Source organism: Lepus europaeus, chromosome 16, assembly GCF_033115175.1.
Source record: "Lepus europaeus isolate LE1 chromosome 16, mLepTim1.pri, whole genome shotgun sequence".
NCBI lineage: Eukaryota > Metazoa > Chordata > Mammalia > Lagomorpha > Leporidae > Lepus > Lepus europaeus.
In genome coordinates, this window is record NC_084842.1 from 20,756,802 (window position 1) to 20,773,790 (window position 16,989).

Consider the following 16,989-nt stretch of genomic DNA (forward strand, 5'->3'; position numbering starts at 1 on the left):
GCCACAGCACATTTAGCATTTGTACACATTCTGCTCACTAAAATAAACAGCTCTGCCGCCAATGTGGAGTAATTTCTTTATGGCCAGAAGAGATCTGGTCTCCAAAGACATACTCTACAGCAGCCAACACACTTCTGGCCTAGGGACTGTGATTGGTGGAAAATAACTATCCCTGGAGAGTAATATTTTACAGCATCCTGGGACTAGGTACTTGTTTTCGAAAAGTGTTGCCACATTTAGAAAACTTTAATGCTTTTCAATTGAGAATTGTTCTACATTGCAAATTATTATCTGATGAGTAGAAAAGGTGTTAACTTAGTAATACTTATAATATTACTTTTGCTAAACTAATTCAGAGGACATTATGCTCTTACCACCAACGTGATGGGAACATCTTGAAAGTGACCATCTCACTTTCTAGAAATAAGCTGACTTGTCTTCCAGGGATTTTTTTTTTTTTTTAAAGATTTATTTGAAAGGCAAAGTTACAGAGAGGGAGGGAGGGACAGATGAAAGACCTTACTTTATCTCCTAGTTCACTCTGTAAATGGCCACAGTGGCTGGGGCAGGGCCAGATAGAACCCAGGAGCCTGGAGCTCCATTCTGGTCTCCCACATGGGTGGCAAAGGCCCAAGTACTCGGGCCCATCTTCCGCTTTCCCAGGCACATTAGCAGGGAACTGGCATCCATTTGGCAAGCCAGTGTCCCAGGTGGTCGTTTAACCTGCTGTACCACAACACCGGCCCCAGCCAGGGTATTACCTTACCCACCCTTGATACAGTTTTCTCCTGCTGCATTCCTATGGTGCATTTGCTAACTCATGGTTCTCTCTTCCAAATGTGAACAAATCAGTGGCTCTTGCTGATTTGTGCAGTGGGTGCTTCAGGTTTCTGACTTTAAGTCCTGTAAGAATCACTTAGCTAGGGGACGAAAAGTGGTCCATGTCAAGATGGGAGCGCTGGACAATGTTGTCAGTTTTTTTTTTTTTCTTTTAATTTTCACAGGCAGAGTGGACAGTGAGAGAAAGAGAGAAAGGTCTTCCTTTTTGCCGTTGGTTTACCCTCTAATGGCTGCCACGCTGCGGCTGGTGCACTGTGCTGATCTAAAGCCAGGAGCCAGGTGCTTCTCCTGGTCTCCCATGCAGGTGCAGGGCCCAAGCACTTGGGCCATCCTCCACTGCACTCCCGGGCCATAGCAGAGAGCTGGCCTGGAAGAGGGGCAACCGGGACAGAATCCGGCGCCCCAACAGGGACTAGAACTGGTGTGCTGGTGCCGCTAGGCGGAGGATTAGCCTGTTGAGCTAAGGTGCTGGCCTGTCAGTGTTTTTAATGCTTCATACCAGTTCTGCTTTCTTGGGGTTCCCAAAGAACACATTTTATATTCAGTAGAAACTTATAGAAGAAAAGAACAGGAAAAGTACTACACAGCATACTGAAATTTAAGATTCTGCTTTTAAAAATGCAGCCTAAGATGATATATTAAAAAGCTCACACAGCCCATGAGCTGTGCATACCAAAGAGTCTTCTGGGAACATGTGCTTTGCACTTTGAAAGGTGCACAGTGGTGTTGGTGAATGGAAACTGTTTATACTAATTATAGCAGCTTGTTCGTGGGTGTCTCAGTCTGTGTGGCTGTCATTAAACAGGAGGAGAGGCCTGTGACAATTCAAGACACCTGGAGGCTGATCCACAGAGGCCTGGGCCACACCACCAGGATCTCCCAGAGTGTCCTCACAGTTGAAGACTTGGAGACCATTGATGCAGGATATTACATCTGCACTGCTCAGAATCTCCAAGGACAGACGACAGTCGCCACCACTGTCGAGTTTTCCTGATTTGGAGAGTTAAGTATGATGAACTGGTGGGAAGCCCATTGGTATCCACAACCAGTTTCAGGGTGCTTTGCTGGGGACTGATGTCAAGTGCCAAACCCCAGCTCCTCCATTTTGAGAAAGACCCAGACGTCCAAGCTCAAAGGAAGTCATCAGTCTACTAATACAAGTGGTAACCTTTCTGTGTTTCTAGTTTTTACACTAAGAAAGCATATAAACAATTTTATATAATCATTTCCATTAAATGAGCAAGTTTTCATAAAACGTAAAAAATAGGCTGTTTTTTAAGAGTTCATCCAGAAGACCTTGTAGGCAGTGATATTTGCATCAATATCTAGCTTTCTCTTTAACATAAGAGCTACAATACAATTTTAAAATACACCGAGGTGAGTATTTGGTATAGTAGTTAAGATGCTGCTTCACTCTGTCAGAGGGCCTGGGTTCGAGTCCTGATGTGCCTCCAATTCTAACTTCCTGCTACTGCACACCCTGGGAGGCAGCAGATGAAGGCTCAAGTATTTAAGTACCTGCCATCCACTTGGGGGACCTGGATTGAGTTCCAGGCTTCTTGCTTCAACCTAACCCAGCCCTGGCTCTTACTGGCATTTGGAGAGTGAACCAGCATAGGGAACAGCTCTCTCCATCTCAAATAAAAACAAGAATGTTTTTAAAAGTTTATTTTTAATTTATGCACTTATTTTTTAAATTATTTATTTGAAAGGCAGAGTGGCAGAGGTTCCACCTGATGGTTCAGTCCCCGAATGGCTGCCATAGCCATGTCTCTGGGCCAGGGTAAAGCCAGTAATCAGGAACTACACCCTGGTCTCCCACTTGGAAGTGGCAGATGCCCTTGGCCCAATGTCACCCTTGTCAGGCATGTTAACAGGAAGCTGGATCAGAAGTAAAGCAGGGGCCAGCATTGTGGTATAGTGGGTAAGGCTGCCACCTGCAGTGCCAGCATCCTATATGGGTGCTGGTTCGAGTCCCGGCTACTCCACTTCTAATCCAGCTCCCTGCTGTGGCCTGGGAAAGCAGTAGAAGATGGCCCCCAAGTGCTTGGGCCCCTGCACCCACGTGGGAAACCCAGAGAAGCTCCTGGCTTTAGATCAGCGCAGCTCCTGCCACTTGGGGAGTGAACCAGCAGATGGAAGACCTCTGCCTCTCTCACTCTGCTTTTCAAATAAATAAATCAAAAACAAAGAAGTAAAGCAGCTGGGACTCAAAACTGGGCTCTGATATAGCTGTCAATGTTGCAAGTGGCAGCTTTCCCTGCTGTGCCACCATGCCAGCTCTTTTTTTTTTTTTTTTTTTTTTTGACAGGCAGCGTGGACAGTGAGAGAGAGAGAAAGAGAAAGGTCTTCCTTTTGCCATTGGTTCGCCCTCCAATGGCCACCGCAGCCGGCGCACCGCGCTGATCCGAAGCCAGGAGCCAGGTGCTTCTCCTGGTCTCCCATGGGGTGCAGGGCCCAAGCACTTGGGCCATCCTCCACTGCACTCCCTGGCCACAGCAGAGAGCTGGCCTGGAAGAGGGGCAACAGGGATAGAATCCGGCGCCCCAACCGGGACTAGAACCCGGTGTGCCGGCGCCGCAAGGCAGAGGATTAGCCTAGTGAGCAGCGGCGCCGGCCCCAGCTCATGTTTTAAGTTTAATTTCCTCGATCTCTGCATCTATTTTGGAACATTCAGCTTTGTACAGCCCCATCTTCAAAAGTACCTAGACCGCAGCTTTCCCAATTTTCTTATGTGATACTGCAGAAAACTTGCCAAAAATTCATTTTTCAAGTACATGTACAAAGTTTGGCTCTAACTCTAGCTAGCTCCATGAACCAAATTTCAGCCCATGACAGATTTGGTTGCATTGGAAATTACTGGGAAGTAGTCAAGAGGAGACCTAGTCTTCACCACTATGGTATATGAAGGGCTGTAAACTAGGTAACAATTTGAAGAACGTCAGGCTGAATGTCTTTCATTGAATATTCCAGCATTATTTATTTAATCAAAGTAAAATACACTTTCCATCACTACAAACTGAGCACAACTACAGTTCTTTACATATCCATATTTTTATGACGTGCCAACATATTGCATCCTACATGAACCATTTGGTTTGAAAAATATCTTAGAGTTCTCTATTGTTTCCTATCGTCTCTCCCACCCTCTGAAGACATTTTATATTACTTCCCAGACACCTACATGGTATGGAAGAGAGTGCTAGACTTACCATGTTTAGGGGATGAATGGCAAACCCAACTTTGGCTAATGTCATTGAGAACTAGGAAGCATGAGCAGAGATATTCCAGGAGGGGGCAGTAGATCTACATTCTCATTTCCCAGAAGCAAGTATGAAAGGTTACATACGTGAGAAACTATTAGAGGTTAAAGATGGCAGACACAATCACTAATTAAAAACCAAAAAGCATTATGAATATTTTTCTACATAGCTTACATATAAATGATATTCCCCGGTAGTATCCTGAATCTGTTTTTAGTAAGGGGTTACTTGGATAGCCATGGAGTGCAGGTTAGTAAATCCTAATGTTAGTGTTAACACATGCATAGAAAAAAAGCCACAGTTCGTCCTTAAACTCTCCCAAAGGCTTAGAACTGGGGGAGGTTAATAAGTGAAGTTTTGAAAAGAAACTGAAATGCACCTTGACGGACAGTAGTACAAACCACACACTCCCCTCGGCGGCTGCTACTCTTCTCACATCCCAAAGACAGAGGATTCCTGAAGGGCACCTGAAAAATCAATATTTTCCCAGACTGTTTTGGTCTCCTACTTCGATTCATCGGTAAGTGCTGAGTTCCGTCTTTCTTAGTTTCATTTTTTATCTTCTCGAAGATGTTCCAAAATGCGTATTATCACGTTTAGGTCTTCATGTATTTGAAAAATGGTATCAGCACCTTGACAATGAGCTGGCTCTGGAAAAACATTCCTTTATCCTTGTCCCAGAGAAAGCAGATGGGAGGTAGAAGGTTTGCTTTTGTGGCTCTGGATAATAGGGAGAAGAAGCAGGGGGTGGGGATAATGGGAGAAGAAAAATCCAAATCCAAATCTGTAAGGATAGCTTAGATCAAGATGAAAAAATAATAATAATAATAAGGCAGAACAATGCATTGGTACTGCCCTTATTCTTCATACAGATTTTTTTTAAGAAAAATTAGGGTTCTACATTTGCTCAAAGCCTGAGAAAATGGATCATCGTATAATATTAGGTTCACATGGATAAGTAAAAACTCTACAGAAAAATCTAGCTAGATTCAACAGACATGGCTGAACATTGAAAAACCACCAAGTTACTCCAGAAAGAAGCAGAGAAGGTACAGACATTGGTAAGTCCAGCTTTTCCCAACATACCCTCTCCTCCCCGAGTCGAGGAGTTGAGCAATGTCGGTGACAACTAATCGTAATTGAAGCAGCTACTGCTTTCTCTGCTATGGCTTTGGCTGAAATGTGGACACTGACTTTTATTTGATTAGTACATATGCAGATATTCCGCCGTCAACCTTTACTATACAGCAGACGGCTGCATCAGACACATGACACTCTCACATGGATTTCATTCACACCCCCCCACCTACAGTCAGACCAAAGTACAACTCACAAGAAGGTGTCTGCGAAGAACATTATATAAAGGTTATAAATCTTTTATCTTAAGAAGCCCCTGAGAGTTTTTCCCCTTATGCTTAGGTGAAAAAGGCAACGAACAAGATTCTCTTGTTCTGTTAAGTGCTTTGTGCAACAATGTCTGTGTCCATTCTGCCATCTTTTCTGGAGCAGTCTTTTGGACGGAGGCTAAAGTCTTCCTGCGGAGTCCCAGTCTCCAACGGAGCAGATTCTGGTGGTGGTGGCCTTCCAGGTATCCTGCAGTAATTACACATGAGCTCATGCAGCTCTTGCTCCCATGGCCATTGTTCAGGTCAGTCCTGCAGCTCTGTCAAAACGCTCCCAGACGGCGTCATCTAGGTGACACGCTGGGGCTGGAGAAGGAACCGGAATTCCTTGGGGACTGCAAGGGGATAGCTGAGGACGTGGGGGACCTTTTAGGGCTACACAAGTCTCCATTATGCAGCTTCCACAGCAGTTCCTCGTTCTCCATGGAGAGCCGCTTGTTGACTTTGGACTCCTTCTCCAATGACTCCTGCAGAACCGCCTGCTCAGTGGAAAGTTGCCTGTAAAACAGAAAAGAGCCAGAAACCATGTGGATTGGAGTGGAAGGAAAACAAGTTGGAGAAAGCATCCCTTGGGAATAAAACAGAGTCCTGCACACGGTCACAGGTATTTAGCTAAGAAACCCAAATAGAGGGAGGATGAGCTTGAGTGCCCTCCCATCCACCCTCCCCCAGGAAAGCTGTCGGGGAGGGGGGGCTGGCACTGTGGCACAGTGGGTTAAAGCCCTAGCCTGAGGTGCCGGTATCCCATATGGGCGCCGGTTCTACCCCTGGCTGCTCCTCTTCTGATCCAGCTCTCTGCTGTGGCCTGGGAGGGCAGTGGAAGATGGTCTAAGTCCTTGTGCCCCAGCACCCATGTGGGAGACCCGGGGGAAGCTCCTGGCTTCAGATAGGCCCAGCTCCAGCCATTGTGGTCATCTGGAGAGTGGACCAGCAGATGGAAGACCTCTTTCTCTAACTCTTTCAAATAAATAAAAAATCTTCTTTTAAAAAAAAGAAGAGCTGCTTGGGGCTAGCACTGTGACAAAGCAGGTTAAGCTGCCACCTCCCATATGAGTACTGATTTGAGTCTGAGCTGTTCCACTTCCAATCCAGCTCATTGCTAATGTGTGGCTAGGAAAGCAGCAGCAGACAGCCCAAGTGCTTAGGCCCCTGCCACCCACAGGGGAAACCCAGACAGAGTTCCTAGCTTTTGTCTGGCCCAACCCTGGCCATTGCAGCCATTTGGGAAGTGAAGCAGCATATGAAAGCTCTGTGTGTCTCCTTCTCTCTAACTCTGCCTTTTTTAGTAAATCAAATATTTTTCCTTTAAGAAAAAAACTTTCATATTTCAAACTGTTTTCTATTTGCCTTTGTGTTGCTTTTTCTCTACAATCATTTTCAGAGTTAGGAAGCCAGGGCCTCTGGGGGAAGGCTTGCCTGCTCAGGTCTCAGTGTTTGGTCCAGGACACTTTGGTAAAGGCATAGACTGCTACAGTATTTTCCAGGTAGAAATGACCACCCTCATCCATCAGGTGTGTCAGGTGGGTGGCGTGTGGGGAGAGTAACCCAGGATGTTCAAGGAAGGGAGGAGGGGCTCAGAGGATCAGCACCATTTTAACATTACCTGGAAATTGCCATATGCTTGTTCATCCGAGCTTTCAATTCTTCATTCTCTTGCTGGAATCGCTTCAACTTGTCAACCAATGCTGTGTTGTTGTCCACCTTGGTGGAAACAGGAAGTCCAACATGTATACCATCATAAAATGAAAATAGAACCCTTCACTTCTTAAGGCCCATTCCTGACATGAGGACACTTTGGAGAGTTAACTAAGGAAAATGTAATGGCAGATTGAAATATTTATACACAATGAATCAAAAGCAGAGCATCTAAGTAGTATCTTTTTTTTTTTTTTTTTTAAACAGGCAGAGTGGACAGTGAGAGAGAGAGACAGAGAGAAAGATCTTCCTTTTTGCCGTTGGTTCACCCTCCAATGGCCGCCGCGGTAAGCGCGCTGCGGCCAGCGCACCGCGCTGATCCGATGGCAGGAGCCAGGTGCTTCTCCTGGTCTCCCATGGGGTGCAGGGCCCAAGGACTTGGGCCATCCTCCACTGCACTCCCTGGCCACAGCAGGGAGCTGGCCTGGAAGAGGGGCAACCGGGACAGGATCGGTGCCCCGACTGGGACTAGAACCCGGTGTGCCGGAGCTGCAAGGCGGAGGATTAGCCTAGTGAGCTGCCTAAATAGTATCTTTTTGAAAACTTATGCCAGGCAGCTCGATGTTGGCCACACTGTGCAGGGAGCCAATGTGTTGCAGGGCAGGCTGTTTGAGGATTCCCCTTGCGATATGGTGTCTCACCCTGGGCACAGAGTCTCTTTCCCTTGTGTGGTGCTAAAGGCAGCACTGCAGCTGGGCAGGCTGTGTTTACCAAAGCCACAACGTCATCTTATGCTGAGATTTGCAGGGTAAAAATAAATGGGCTCCATTTGATGAAATCTCACCGGCCAGTAGTTCACTGTTCCCGGCAATGCTTCATACGGCCTTAAACACAGTTCTACGGTTAACTCGTCAGCAGTTACCCTTGTGTGACACACAGCTTTGCAAAGCACAGGATGAAAGAACTCACCGTCCAGAAAGACCTCCCTCCGCTTTCCTGCTGGTCTGCCCAGGCCAAGGGTGCAAGGAAAACAAATGGACCCCTTGGGAGAGTAAAGGCTAACGAGCTAACGTGCTGGATAGCTGATGACAGCCCAGCTCACTGTCTAAAGGTAAGGTTTTGTTAGTTGCTCTGGCAGTCTACTCTGCCACAGTCCTAGGAGCACACCTTGAATCTACTGTTTATGGAGGTTAGTTGGGAGCCCTGTCATTCTTAAGACATCCTATTACCCAGTAAAGGCTTGGGACAAGCCAGTCCTGAAAATGAAATCACTTTCCAGAAATTGGACCTACACTAGGTTGAAAAGGGGAGCTTGGAATGCTCAGGAATTGTAAAGGAATTCAAGAGAAAATACAAAGTAAAAGACTTGGAATTAAAGACTGGGTGGTAATTGGCCTTAAAATATTATCTCTTCTAATCCTCCACTTTACGTAAGAATCCTGAGAGTGTCACAGAGCTAATGATCAGTAGAGCTGCTTTTCATACCACAGTTCTCTTACGTAGAAAACCTCCTGTGCTTGCTAAGTGCCCACGCCTAAAACTTACAAATAAATCAGCAAACAGCGCTTACCCATCATTTCAACCTGTTCTTCTACAACAATGCAATGCTGACTGATACTGCTATTCTATGGAGCAACAGAAATGACATGTGTGGGTGATGTTATAACAGTCTTTACACTACGGATACATTCTTACAGTTTTGCTACATGAATGGCATCAAATCCTTGTCTACAGGGTGATCTGAGCCCTCACCGACTTGGTGTTAACAGGGTGACCTTTGGCAGGGATGGCGTGTCATGAGCCCATGAACAACCAAGTTCCTGTCCTTCCTTCTGTAGCACCAAAAATTGAAGAGGTCTTGTATTCACATAGGGGGTTAGTCATTACTTCCCTCAATAGAGAAGGAATAGTCCCTCAAAGGAAATCACACATCGCAAAGTCCAAACCAAGAAACAGCTCCCTAGTGTCCCGGGCTAGCGTGGTCTGAAAGAGGCACTTCTTCAATAATAAACTCATAGCTTGGGGGCAGAAGAGGCGAGCAGTGCTAGGTGGTAGGCACCATCAAGAGCAAAGCACGGCCATGGCTGGGACAACTGAAGCTGCCTTGCCAAAGCCTGCCAACTTGGTCAACTTCCTGTCTAGCACCAGTTGTGTTTCAGGGCTGGCCAACGCTGACACTGACTCTGAGCACATCCAACAGGGTTCTGGGTGAGACTGACACACCAACACCAGTTCTAGCTCAATGTCCTGCAGGCTGCAAACTTTTATTCAGAGTTTTGACAATTAACCTCATTCGAGCACACTTCTATCCCATTATAATTCCTCTGTCACATTTCAGAAGATGAAGCATTTAGATGACCTGAGTATAATGTTCCAGCGGGATTTATTTACATATCCACCTGTCGTGGACAGAAGAAACGTGCAGTTGCTGATACCTGAAAGTACTGATTTTACATTATTTAGAAGTTTTCCTAATCAGAGGAGGATCGACAAGACCACTGAAATGAACCAGATTTGTTATTTTTCCAAGAACTGAAGGCAACTTTACATGTTTCTTGAAAAAAAACTGTTCCAGAAAGCAGCGAGGAATGAGCCAGGAACAAATTTGGAAAAGAAAATTGAACACTTATCTTCTGTTCGACTTCCAAATATCTTTAAGTAGCAGTAAACACAGCTCCTCAGCTCTAAGCTGAGGCTCGCTCTCCCAGCTATCGCCCCCCTTGGAAGAGCCCTACCTGTGACCCGGAAGGAGACATACCAGTTTCTCCATTTTCATTAACTTGATGTCCTGCTGATGCAACTTCTCGTTCTTGATCTCCAGCACGGCTTTCAGGCTTTCGAGCTCTTGTTCCAGATACATGATCTGAGGGTTCTTCTGCAAAGTGTAACCAAGGTATCACCCTGACTCATTTCATACAATCAGTACAAATATTTAAGAAAGAATTTTTATGTAGATGTAGACATTAGATGAACAAGGAGCAAGAGACTTCCGTTTCTTAATTGTTCCAAAAAGTGGAAAAAAAAGCTAAAATGATTTTAATCTCAAAAACTCTGATCATAATATTGAAAACATTTCTCTCACATATGAGTAAATTCAAGTGGAAAATATTGTTTACATCAAGTATGATTTTGGATACAAAACCACTGCTTATAATACAAAACAGACTCTTCCGGGATGTCAGGCAGCCTTCAAATTCTTTACTGGTGTTTGTTGGAAGAACAGGGAACAAGAGTTCTCCCTAAGCACAATCAGTAACTGGGGATGGAAAGGTGGTACATTTACAGGGCTTTCTGGAAAACAACAAAAGTAACAATGCTATTCTGAGTCTCTGGATTTTTCTTACAATAGGACTACGTTGCCTTGGCCATACTTGTAGGGCAGCCATAATGCTATGTTTTCACTGAGACACCCAACACCTACCTCAACAGCATTGAGCACATCCTCCACTAAAATCCTCTCTGAAGGACACTCCGTAAGGGGAGACATCCTTTGAGAGCACACCACCCATGGGGCTCTCTCATGCTCTGAGCCAGCCTCAATGTATGATACAAATTAGCAGCACAAGGTTAATGCAGGATTTCTGCGAGAAGATTCAGTGGTGCTGGCCTGCAAGGCTAGCCTGTGGGTCAGTGGTTTCCACTCTGGACCAGTGCTTAGGAGGAGTCAGGGAATGGGTCTCGGGGGATTACCTAATCCAAACCCCTACTCTGTGGGAGGAGGAGGCTGGCCTGTGGGCCCACGGTCAGCAAGAGGGTCAGAGCTGGGAAGGGTCAGGGCAGGACTAGCTCCAAGGTCTTCAACTCCAGGCTCTTTTGCAAGCTTCATATAACATTATCCTTTTACACTTTTTTTTTTTTTGCCCTGAAAATAGCAACTGCCACCTCATTTTTGTTAGAGGAAAATGGCATAGTTTATTCTGTCAATTTTTAAATCAGAGCATTCCCAGCTTTATCTACTTTGCCCCCTACCTACTTCTCTGCTGGCCTCGCCTGCTCCCTGATTCTACTCACATACACTCTCCCCTTACAAAGCCTCAGCATGCTTGCACAGAGGAAGACATCAGCCCTCCCTGCTTCTCTCAATATTTCTCCCTCAGGTTTTCACAACTGGCTGTAGTGGTACAAGAAGTTCTGTAAAACCTATTCCCTGTGCTATTAGTAAGGTTACACTCTGCATGTAAGTCCAGATTTATGCTGAAATCACTGACTTTGCCTGTGAATCTTCCAGAATAGCTTTGAAGTTTCCTTGACTATGATTTCACCTAATTTTATCAAATGTCTAGTGGGCCTCAGTGAGGATCTACACTTGTGCATCATGAGCAGGCAACAGATTTTTAAAAATTTAAAAATGTGAGAGAGAGAGAGAGAGAGATGGAGAGACAGAGACAGGTATCGTACTCCCATCCACCAGTTCATTCCCTAAATGTCATAATAACCAGGGCCGGTCCAGGGCCAATGCCAGTGACAGAAACTCAATCCAGGGAGGCAGAAACCCAACTACTTGAGCCATCGAGACCCAGTGTTTTCCTGGGTGCACATTAGCAGGGCTACAAAGTCAGGAGCCAGCACCAGAACAAGCGCCCAGGTCCTCTGGTCTAGAGGTTACAACACCTGCATCATACCAAACACCCACCCCAGGCCACAGATTGTATTGTGGCAAAAACGCTTCGTTGCTACAGTGACAGAACACAAATGCATGGAATGAAACCAGACTAAAAGGCAGCAAGAAAAAAAATTTTTTCTTAAAAAAAAAAGGCAGAAGAATAAAGATACACATTTGCAATAGAAAGTTAAGCAATAAAGGAAATTTATATTTGTAAAAAGTAAAGTTTATCCTTATAATGAAATATTCATCCATAAAAAGGAGTGAGATCCTGAGATATGCTTCAGCTTGGATGAACCTTGGAAACATTATGCTAAGAGAAAGCAGTCAGTCACAAAAGGCCACATGTTGTAGGATCCCATTTATAGGAAATATCCAGATTATGGACATGCAGAGACAGAAAATTGATTAGTGGGTGTCTAGTGCTTTGGAACTTAGAGGGAAACGGGAAATGACTGTTAACTGGTAAAACGTTTATAGAGTGATAAAAATATTCAGGAATTAGGGACAGCTTTTGGTGCAGCAGTAATGATGCTGTTTGGGATGCTTGCAACCCATATCCAGAGTGCCTGGGTTTGAGGTTGACTCTGCCTCTGATTCCAGATTCCTACTAATGCATACTGTGGGAGATGGCAGGTGACAGTTCAAGTTAGTGGGGTCCTTGACACCCATGAGGGAGCCCTGCATTGAGTTTCTGGCTCCTAGATTTGGCCTGACCCGGTCAAGGCTGTGGCAGGCTAGGCCAGGGTCAATGCCAGGAGACAGAAACTCAATCCGGGTCTCCCACATGGGAGGCAGAAACTCAATTACTTGAGCCATCACCCACTGTTTGTATTTCAGGGTGCGCATCAGCAGGAAGGCAGCAATCAGGAGCCAGAAGGAGGACAAGCACCCAGGTCCTCTGCTATGATGCAGGTGTTGTAACCACTAGACCGAACACCCACCCAAGGCCACTTGAGTGGTTCAGCAGGCTGAAAGATCTCTGTTACCTGCCTTTCAAATAATTTAAAGAATGTTCAGGAATTACATAAAGATTACCAATGTACAACTTTATAAATAGACTAAAAACCACAGAATTTTACATTTTTAATTATAATGGTGAACTTTGCAGTATATAAACCCTATCTCAATATATCAGTTATTTAAAAAAAAATGTCTTCACATAAAACTCTCACCCTAATTCATAATTTTTTTTGTTTTGCTGAAGAGATTTAGCTTAGATCACCCAAAATATTGGATCTCATGTGTAGGTGAGATTTTAGAATGGAAAAAAGAAAAAAAACAAAACAAAACAGTTAACAATCTGTTTTGTGCAGTTCAAAAACCACGGTGCAAGACGTAGAAAGCCTTCCAAACCTGCATGGCTTTTCTACCTGCTGAACACTTAATTGAATCTTCAGGCAAATGGGTAGAAGGAAAACTCAGCATGCACGACTTACTGAATTTGCCTTCTCTCTTGCTATTCGTTTTTGTTCTTCTGATTTCAACTTCTCATTTAAAGCATCGTTTTCATTCTTCAGGTCACTGATTTGTTTCTAAAACACAAAGAAGTGTGGAACATAAGTTAACAAGCAGACGCCAGAATCATAGCAAACGTACGCAGGCGTGAACCCAAACCACACAAACTTCCAGAAGGGTGGCTGGGAGAGAGGGGCGGTAATCGAGATTCGCCCACCTCTAGAGATTCCTGCTTCTCGTTAAGTAAATCCTCCAGCGATTTCTTTTCCATTTCATGGCTTTTCTTGATTTCTGTAAAGAAAGGATACTTTTTGAGCTGATACCATTCTATGAGGTCACCGTAAGTACTCTACAACCGGTACAGCCTAAGGACGTACAAGTTGATTATGAAGCCATGTGACTCTGACTTTACATGTGTCCAATGCTTTCCATAAATTGCACCATCTGTTCTCAAAATAGCCTTACCACGGTGGGGAGGGCGGATGTTCCCACTGTAGGACCAAGAGCACTGAGGCCACAGAGGCCAACAGACCTTAGGAAAGTCAGTTCTACACCTCAGGGAGGAGCCCCAACACTGGCCTCAGTCTCCCCGGCTGCAGCCCCTGCGCTCTTTCCAGTGTGCTGTCCGTGAGGCAGACTCCATCAGGAAGGAGGGGAAACTGTGCACTACATGTCTCCATTAAGCCAGCAGTTTTTGTAATATGGTCACCTCAGCCATCACACAACTTTTTTCTAACCGCGATGTCCTTGCTGAAGGTCACATGGCCAGTTCTGGCCGAGTGTAAAGACTTCGGCAACGTTGACGGTTCTGAAAGAGACGGCTCCTTGCTCTCCATCGACCTCAACAGGTGAAGTAACCAAGACAGCCTTTCTTTATTCAACAAGTGTCATCTACATCTCACCACAGTGTCCACAGTACAGGAGGGCCCAGCATGGTCCTTTACTGTGGCCGGGACACAAACTGCCACCTTCAACTCCCTAGGAACCTACACCGGCAACCACCTCTACTGCCACCAAAGAGGCATTTTTAAATCTTTAGAAATCATCCTAATTCCTAAAATACTGGCCTTTACCACAACTACCTCTTTGTGTGCTTAGGGGAAAGGGCATCTTTTAGCCACGAACAATGCAGACGGAAATCAAGAAGCTCCAAGCTGCAACCCAGAGGGCATCCTCTGGAGGGGACAGTGACGAATCACTTCCGATTTAGAACACATCATAGTGCGCCATGCAATCTTACTCTGTTTAAGTGGACAAAAGCACGCTTGCCTGAAAGGGAGGTTTCATAGGCCTTCTGTAGCAATTCTACTTTCTCCAAGTGGCTTGCTTCAATTTCCAACTTAGTGGTCTCATGTGCAGCATTTAAGTTGTCAAACTATGAGAAACGAACAAAACAACAGTTTGTCAGTGAAACCAGGGGTTGTCCATTGTAGAAACAAGCAGCATTAGGACACTTTTACAACACAAGTTCACATTCAAGTTTAGGGACTACCTAGGGCGTGCAATGCGCAAGCTGACTTGGATTTGCCACACGTGACTCTCCACTGAGTCCCTTCTACAAGTTTCTCCAGAGCTGCCTGGTGGGAAAGGCTGGGTCCATGATAAGGAGGGGAAGTGTGTTCCCCAGTGACAGTGACAGAGCCACATCAACTCTGTGCCTATCCCGTCAACCACTGTATCCTCACAGCCCCCAGCTCCTACCTGGCCTACGTGGGCACTCTGTACACGTGTGCTCATGGAAAACTGGGTTAAAAAAGGAGCAGCGACACTAAGAAGAGGTTTATAAAATTCCGTTAAGTGGAGAAAGTAGGTCATTAAACAGGGCCATTTTACAAAAGATGATGAAAGAGAAAAACAGCTCATCAGCCCAAACTCAGGGTTTTTAGGGAGGGATTATTTCTGGAGTGTGAGATAAAGGGTTGTTTTTCATATTTTCTGTTTCCTTCTTTTTTGTTCTCTTCTGTCACTCAACCTATATACATGACAATAAACACTTTTTTTTCACGCATTAAACTAAAAGAGAAACTCATTGGAGGATGTGAACAAGAGGCGAGATTCAAGTCACCAACAGGGCCGTCGACACGCTAAGAGCACAGACCTGCTCTTGCAGCTGGGTTTTGTACTTCTCCGCTTCCTCGATGTAAATGTTCTGAAGCTTTTCGCACTCCTTGGTGTAAAACTCCTTAAGCCGATTCTCTAGTTCTGTCCGATCCGTCTGGTGCTGCTGGTTGAGCTTCTGGACAAATGACTCGTAGGCTATCTGTAACTCATTCCTGGCTTTTTCTAATTTCTCACAAGTGGTTGAAGCGGTGGCTGAAAAGGGATGAACAGGAAAGGGGAGGGTGCCATTTGATTTGTTAAACATCCTAAGTTCGTAACATTTGCACACAGCTGTGAAGACTCTGGAAGCATTAACACAGTTACGGCTCAGTCTCTGGTGGCCACATTTTCAAACATAATAATATAGAAGTGAACCGTAAAATGGAACAAGAGGAAATGACGTAGCAAAAAATAAACACAAACCCACCCCAAATCCTCATACCAAGCAATAGGTTAAGTACTCAGAACAGCTTGGATCCCAAATGAAGATTTCCCTTTTGTGGGGCGCCCAGGTGGCCTGGTGGCCAAGAGAACCTGCAATTGGTTGAGGCACTTCCAAGACAAGTTACTCCTGTCACAGCTGCCCAGTACGGGAAAAGCTAAGGCACAGATGAAGCAGAAAACATCAGAGAGGAGAAACCAATGGGCTTGAACCTTGAACTTCCTTTGTGCTAACTCCAATTTGTTATTTCCAAATACATTAATAAAAACACAATACAAGAATATATTGATCCCAGGCCGGTGCCGCGGCTCACTAAGCTAATCCTCTGCCTGCGGAGCCGGTACCCTGGGTTCTAGTCCCTTTTGGGGCATTGGTTCTGTCCCAGTTGCTCCTCTTCCAGTCCAGCTCTCTGCTGTGGCCCAGGACAGCAGTGGAGGATGGCCCAAGTGCTTGGGCCCCTGCACCCACATGGGAGACCAGGAGGAAGCACCTGGCTCCTGGCTTCGGGTCAGCGCAGCACACTGGCCGTAGAGGCCATTTGGGGGGTGAACCAAAGGAAGGAAGACCTTTCTCTCTGTCTCTCTCTTTCACTGTCTAACTCTGCCTGTCCAAAAAAAAAAAAAATTGAACCCAAATGACTAGAGCATAACAGTTTTTAAAAACATTAAAAGCGGCAATAGGAATATATTGGAACGTTACCATATTTTAAAAGCAATTTGATAAATGTAATTCAAAATCAGAGCTTACTACCTCTTACCCACCACTATCAAAACCAGAATTACTGGGGCCTGTGACGCCAGCATCTCATTTTGAGCAATGGTCCACGTCCCAGTTGCTTTGCTTCAGATTAACTCCAGGATAATGTGTCTGGGAAAACAGCAGGAGATGGCCCAAGTACTTGGGACCCTGACGCCAACCTGGGAAAACCTGTTGGCACAGCTCTAGCCATAGCAGCCATTTGGGCAATGAACCAGCAGATAGATCTCTTAGAAGATCTCTTTCTCTGTCTCCGTCTTTCTCTCACTCTGCCTTATAAATAAAAATTAATCTTTAAAAAGAGAAACCCAGAATTACTGACAACATAACATATCGCAGCACACACGTGCGGATGCAGACAGACACAACCCGTGGAGTAACTCCTAGATCTCAACTTTCGCAGGAAGCTTGGCTTTGAACTTTTCCCGCCTTCCTAGACTGAAGTGTAAATACGGGTAACTGGAGTGATCCTGCAACAGTCAGGACGTC

At 45.3% G+C, this 16,989-nt stretch overlaps 2 protein-coding genes across 6 annotated transcripts in view; one reads left to right on the top strand and one right to left on the bottom strand.

Annotated features, from left to right (window-relative positions):
* Positions 1–4,896, top strand: part of PDGFRL (platelet derived growth factor receptor like) — a 65,913-nt gene extending 61,017 nt beyond the window's left edge. Inside the window, exon 6 of the mRNA XM_062213428.1 lies at positions 1,646–4,896. Within this exon, the coding sequence (XP_062069412.1) occupies positions 1,646–1,834 (189 nt within the window). The 3' untranslated portion in view covers positions 1,835–4,896. The remainder of the gene's footprint in view (positions 1–1,645) is intronic.
* The window catches only part of MTUS1 (microtubule associated scaffold protein 1), a 159,324-nt gene continuing 146,128 nt past the window's right edge, over positions 3,794–16,989 (bottom strand). For all 5 annotated transcript variants that reach the window (XM_062213423.1, XM_062213427.1, XM_062213425.1 and 2 more), the window contains 7 exons: positions 15,301–15,515; positions 14,472–14,577; positions 13,420–13,493; positions 13,184–13,279; positions 9,900–10,016; positions 7,110–7,207; positions 3,794–6,004 (listed from right to left, as the gene is read on the bottom strand). In XM_062213423.1, the coding sequence (XP_062069407.1) occupies positions 5,791–6,004; positions 7,110–7,207; positions 9,900–10,016; positions 13,184–13,279; positions 13,420–13,493; positions 14,472–14,577; positions 15,301–15,515 (920 nt within the window). In that variant the 3' untranslated portion in view covers positions 3,794–5,790. The remainder of the gene's footprint in view (positions 6,005–7,109; positions 7,208–9,899; positions 10,017–13,183; positions 13,280–13,419; positions 13,494–14,471; positions 14,578–15,300; positions 15,516–16,989) is intronic.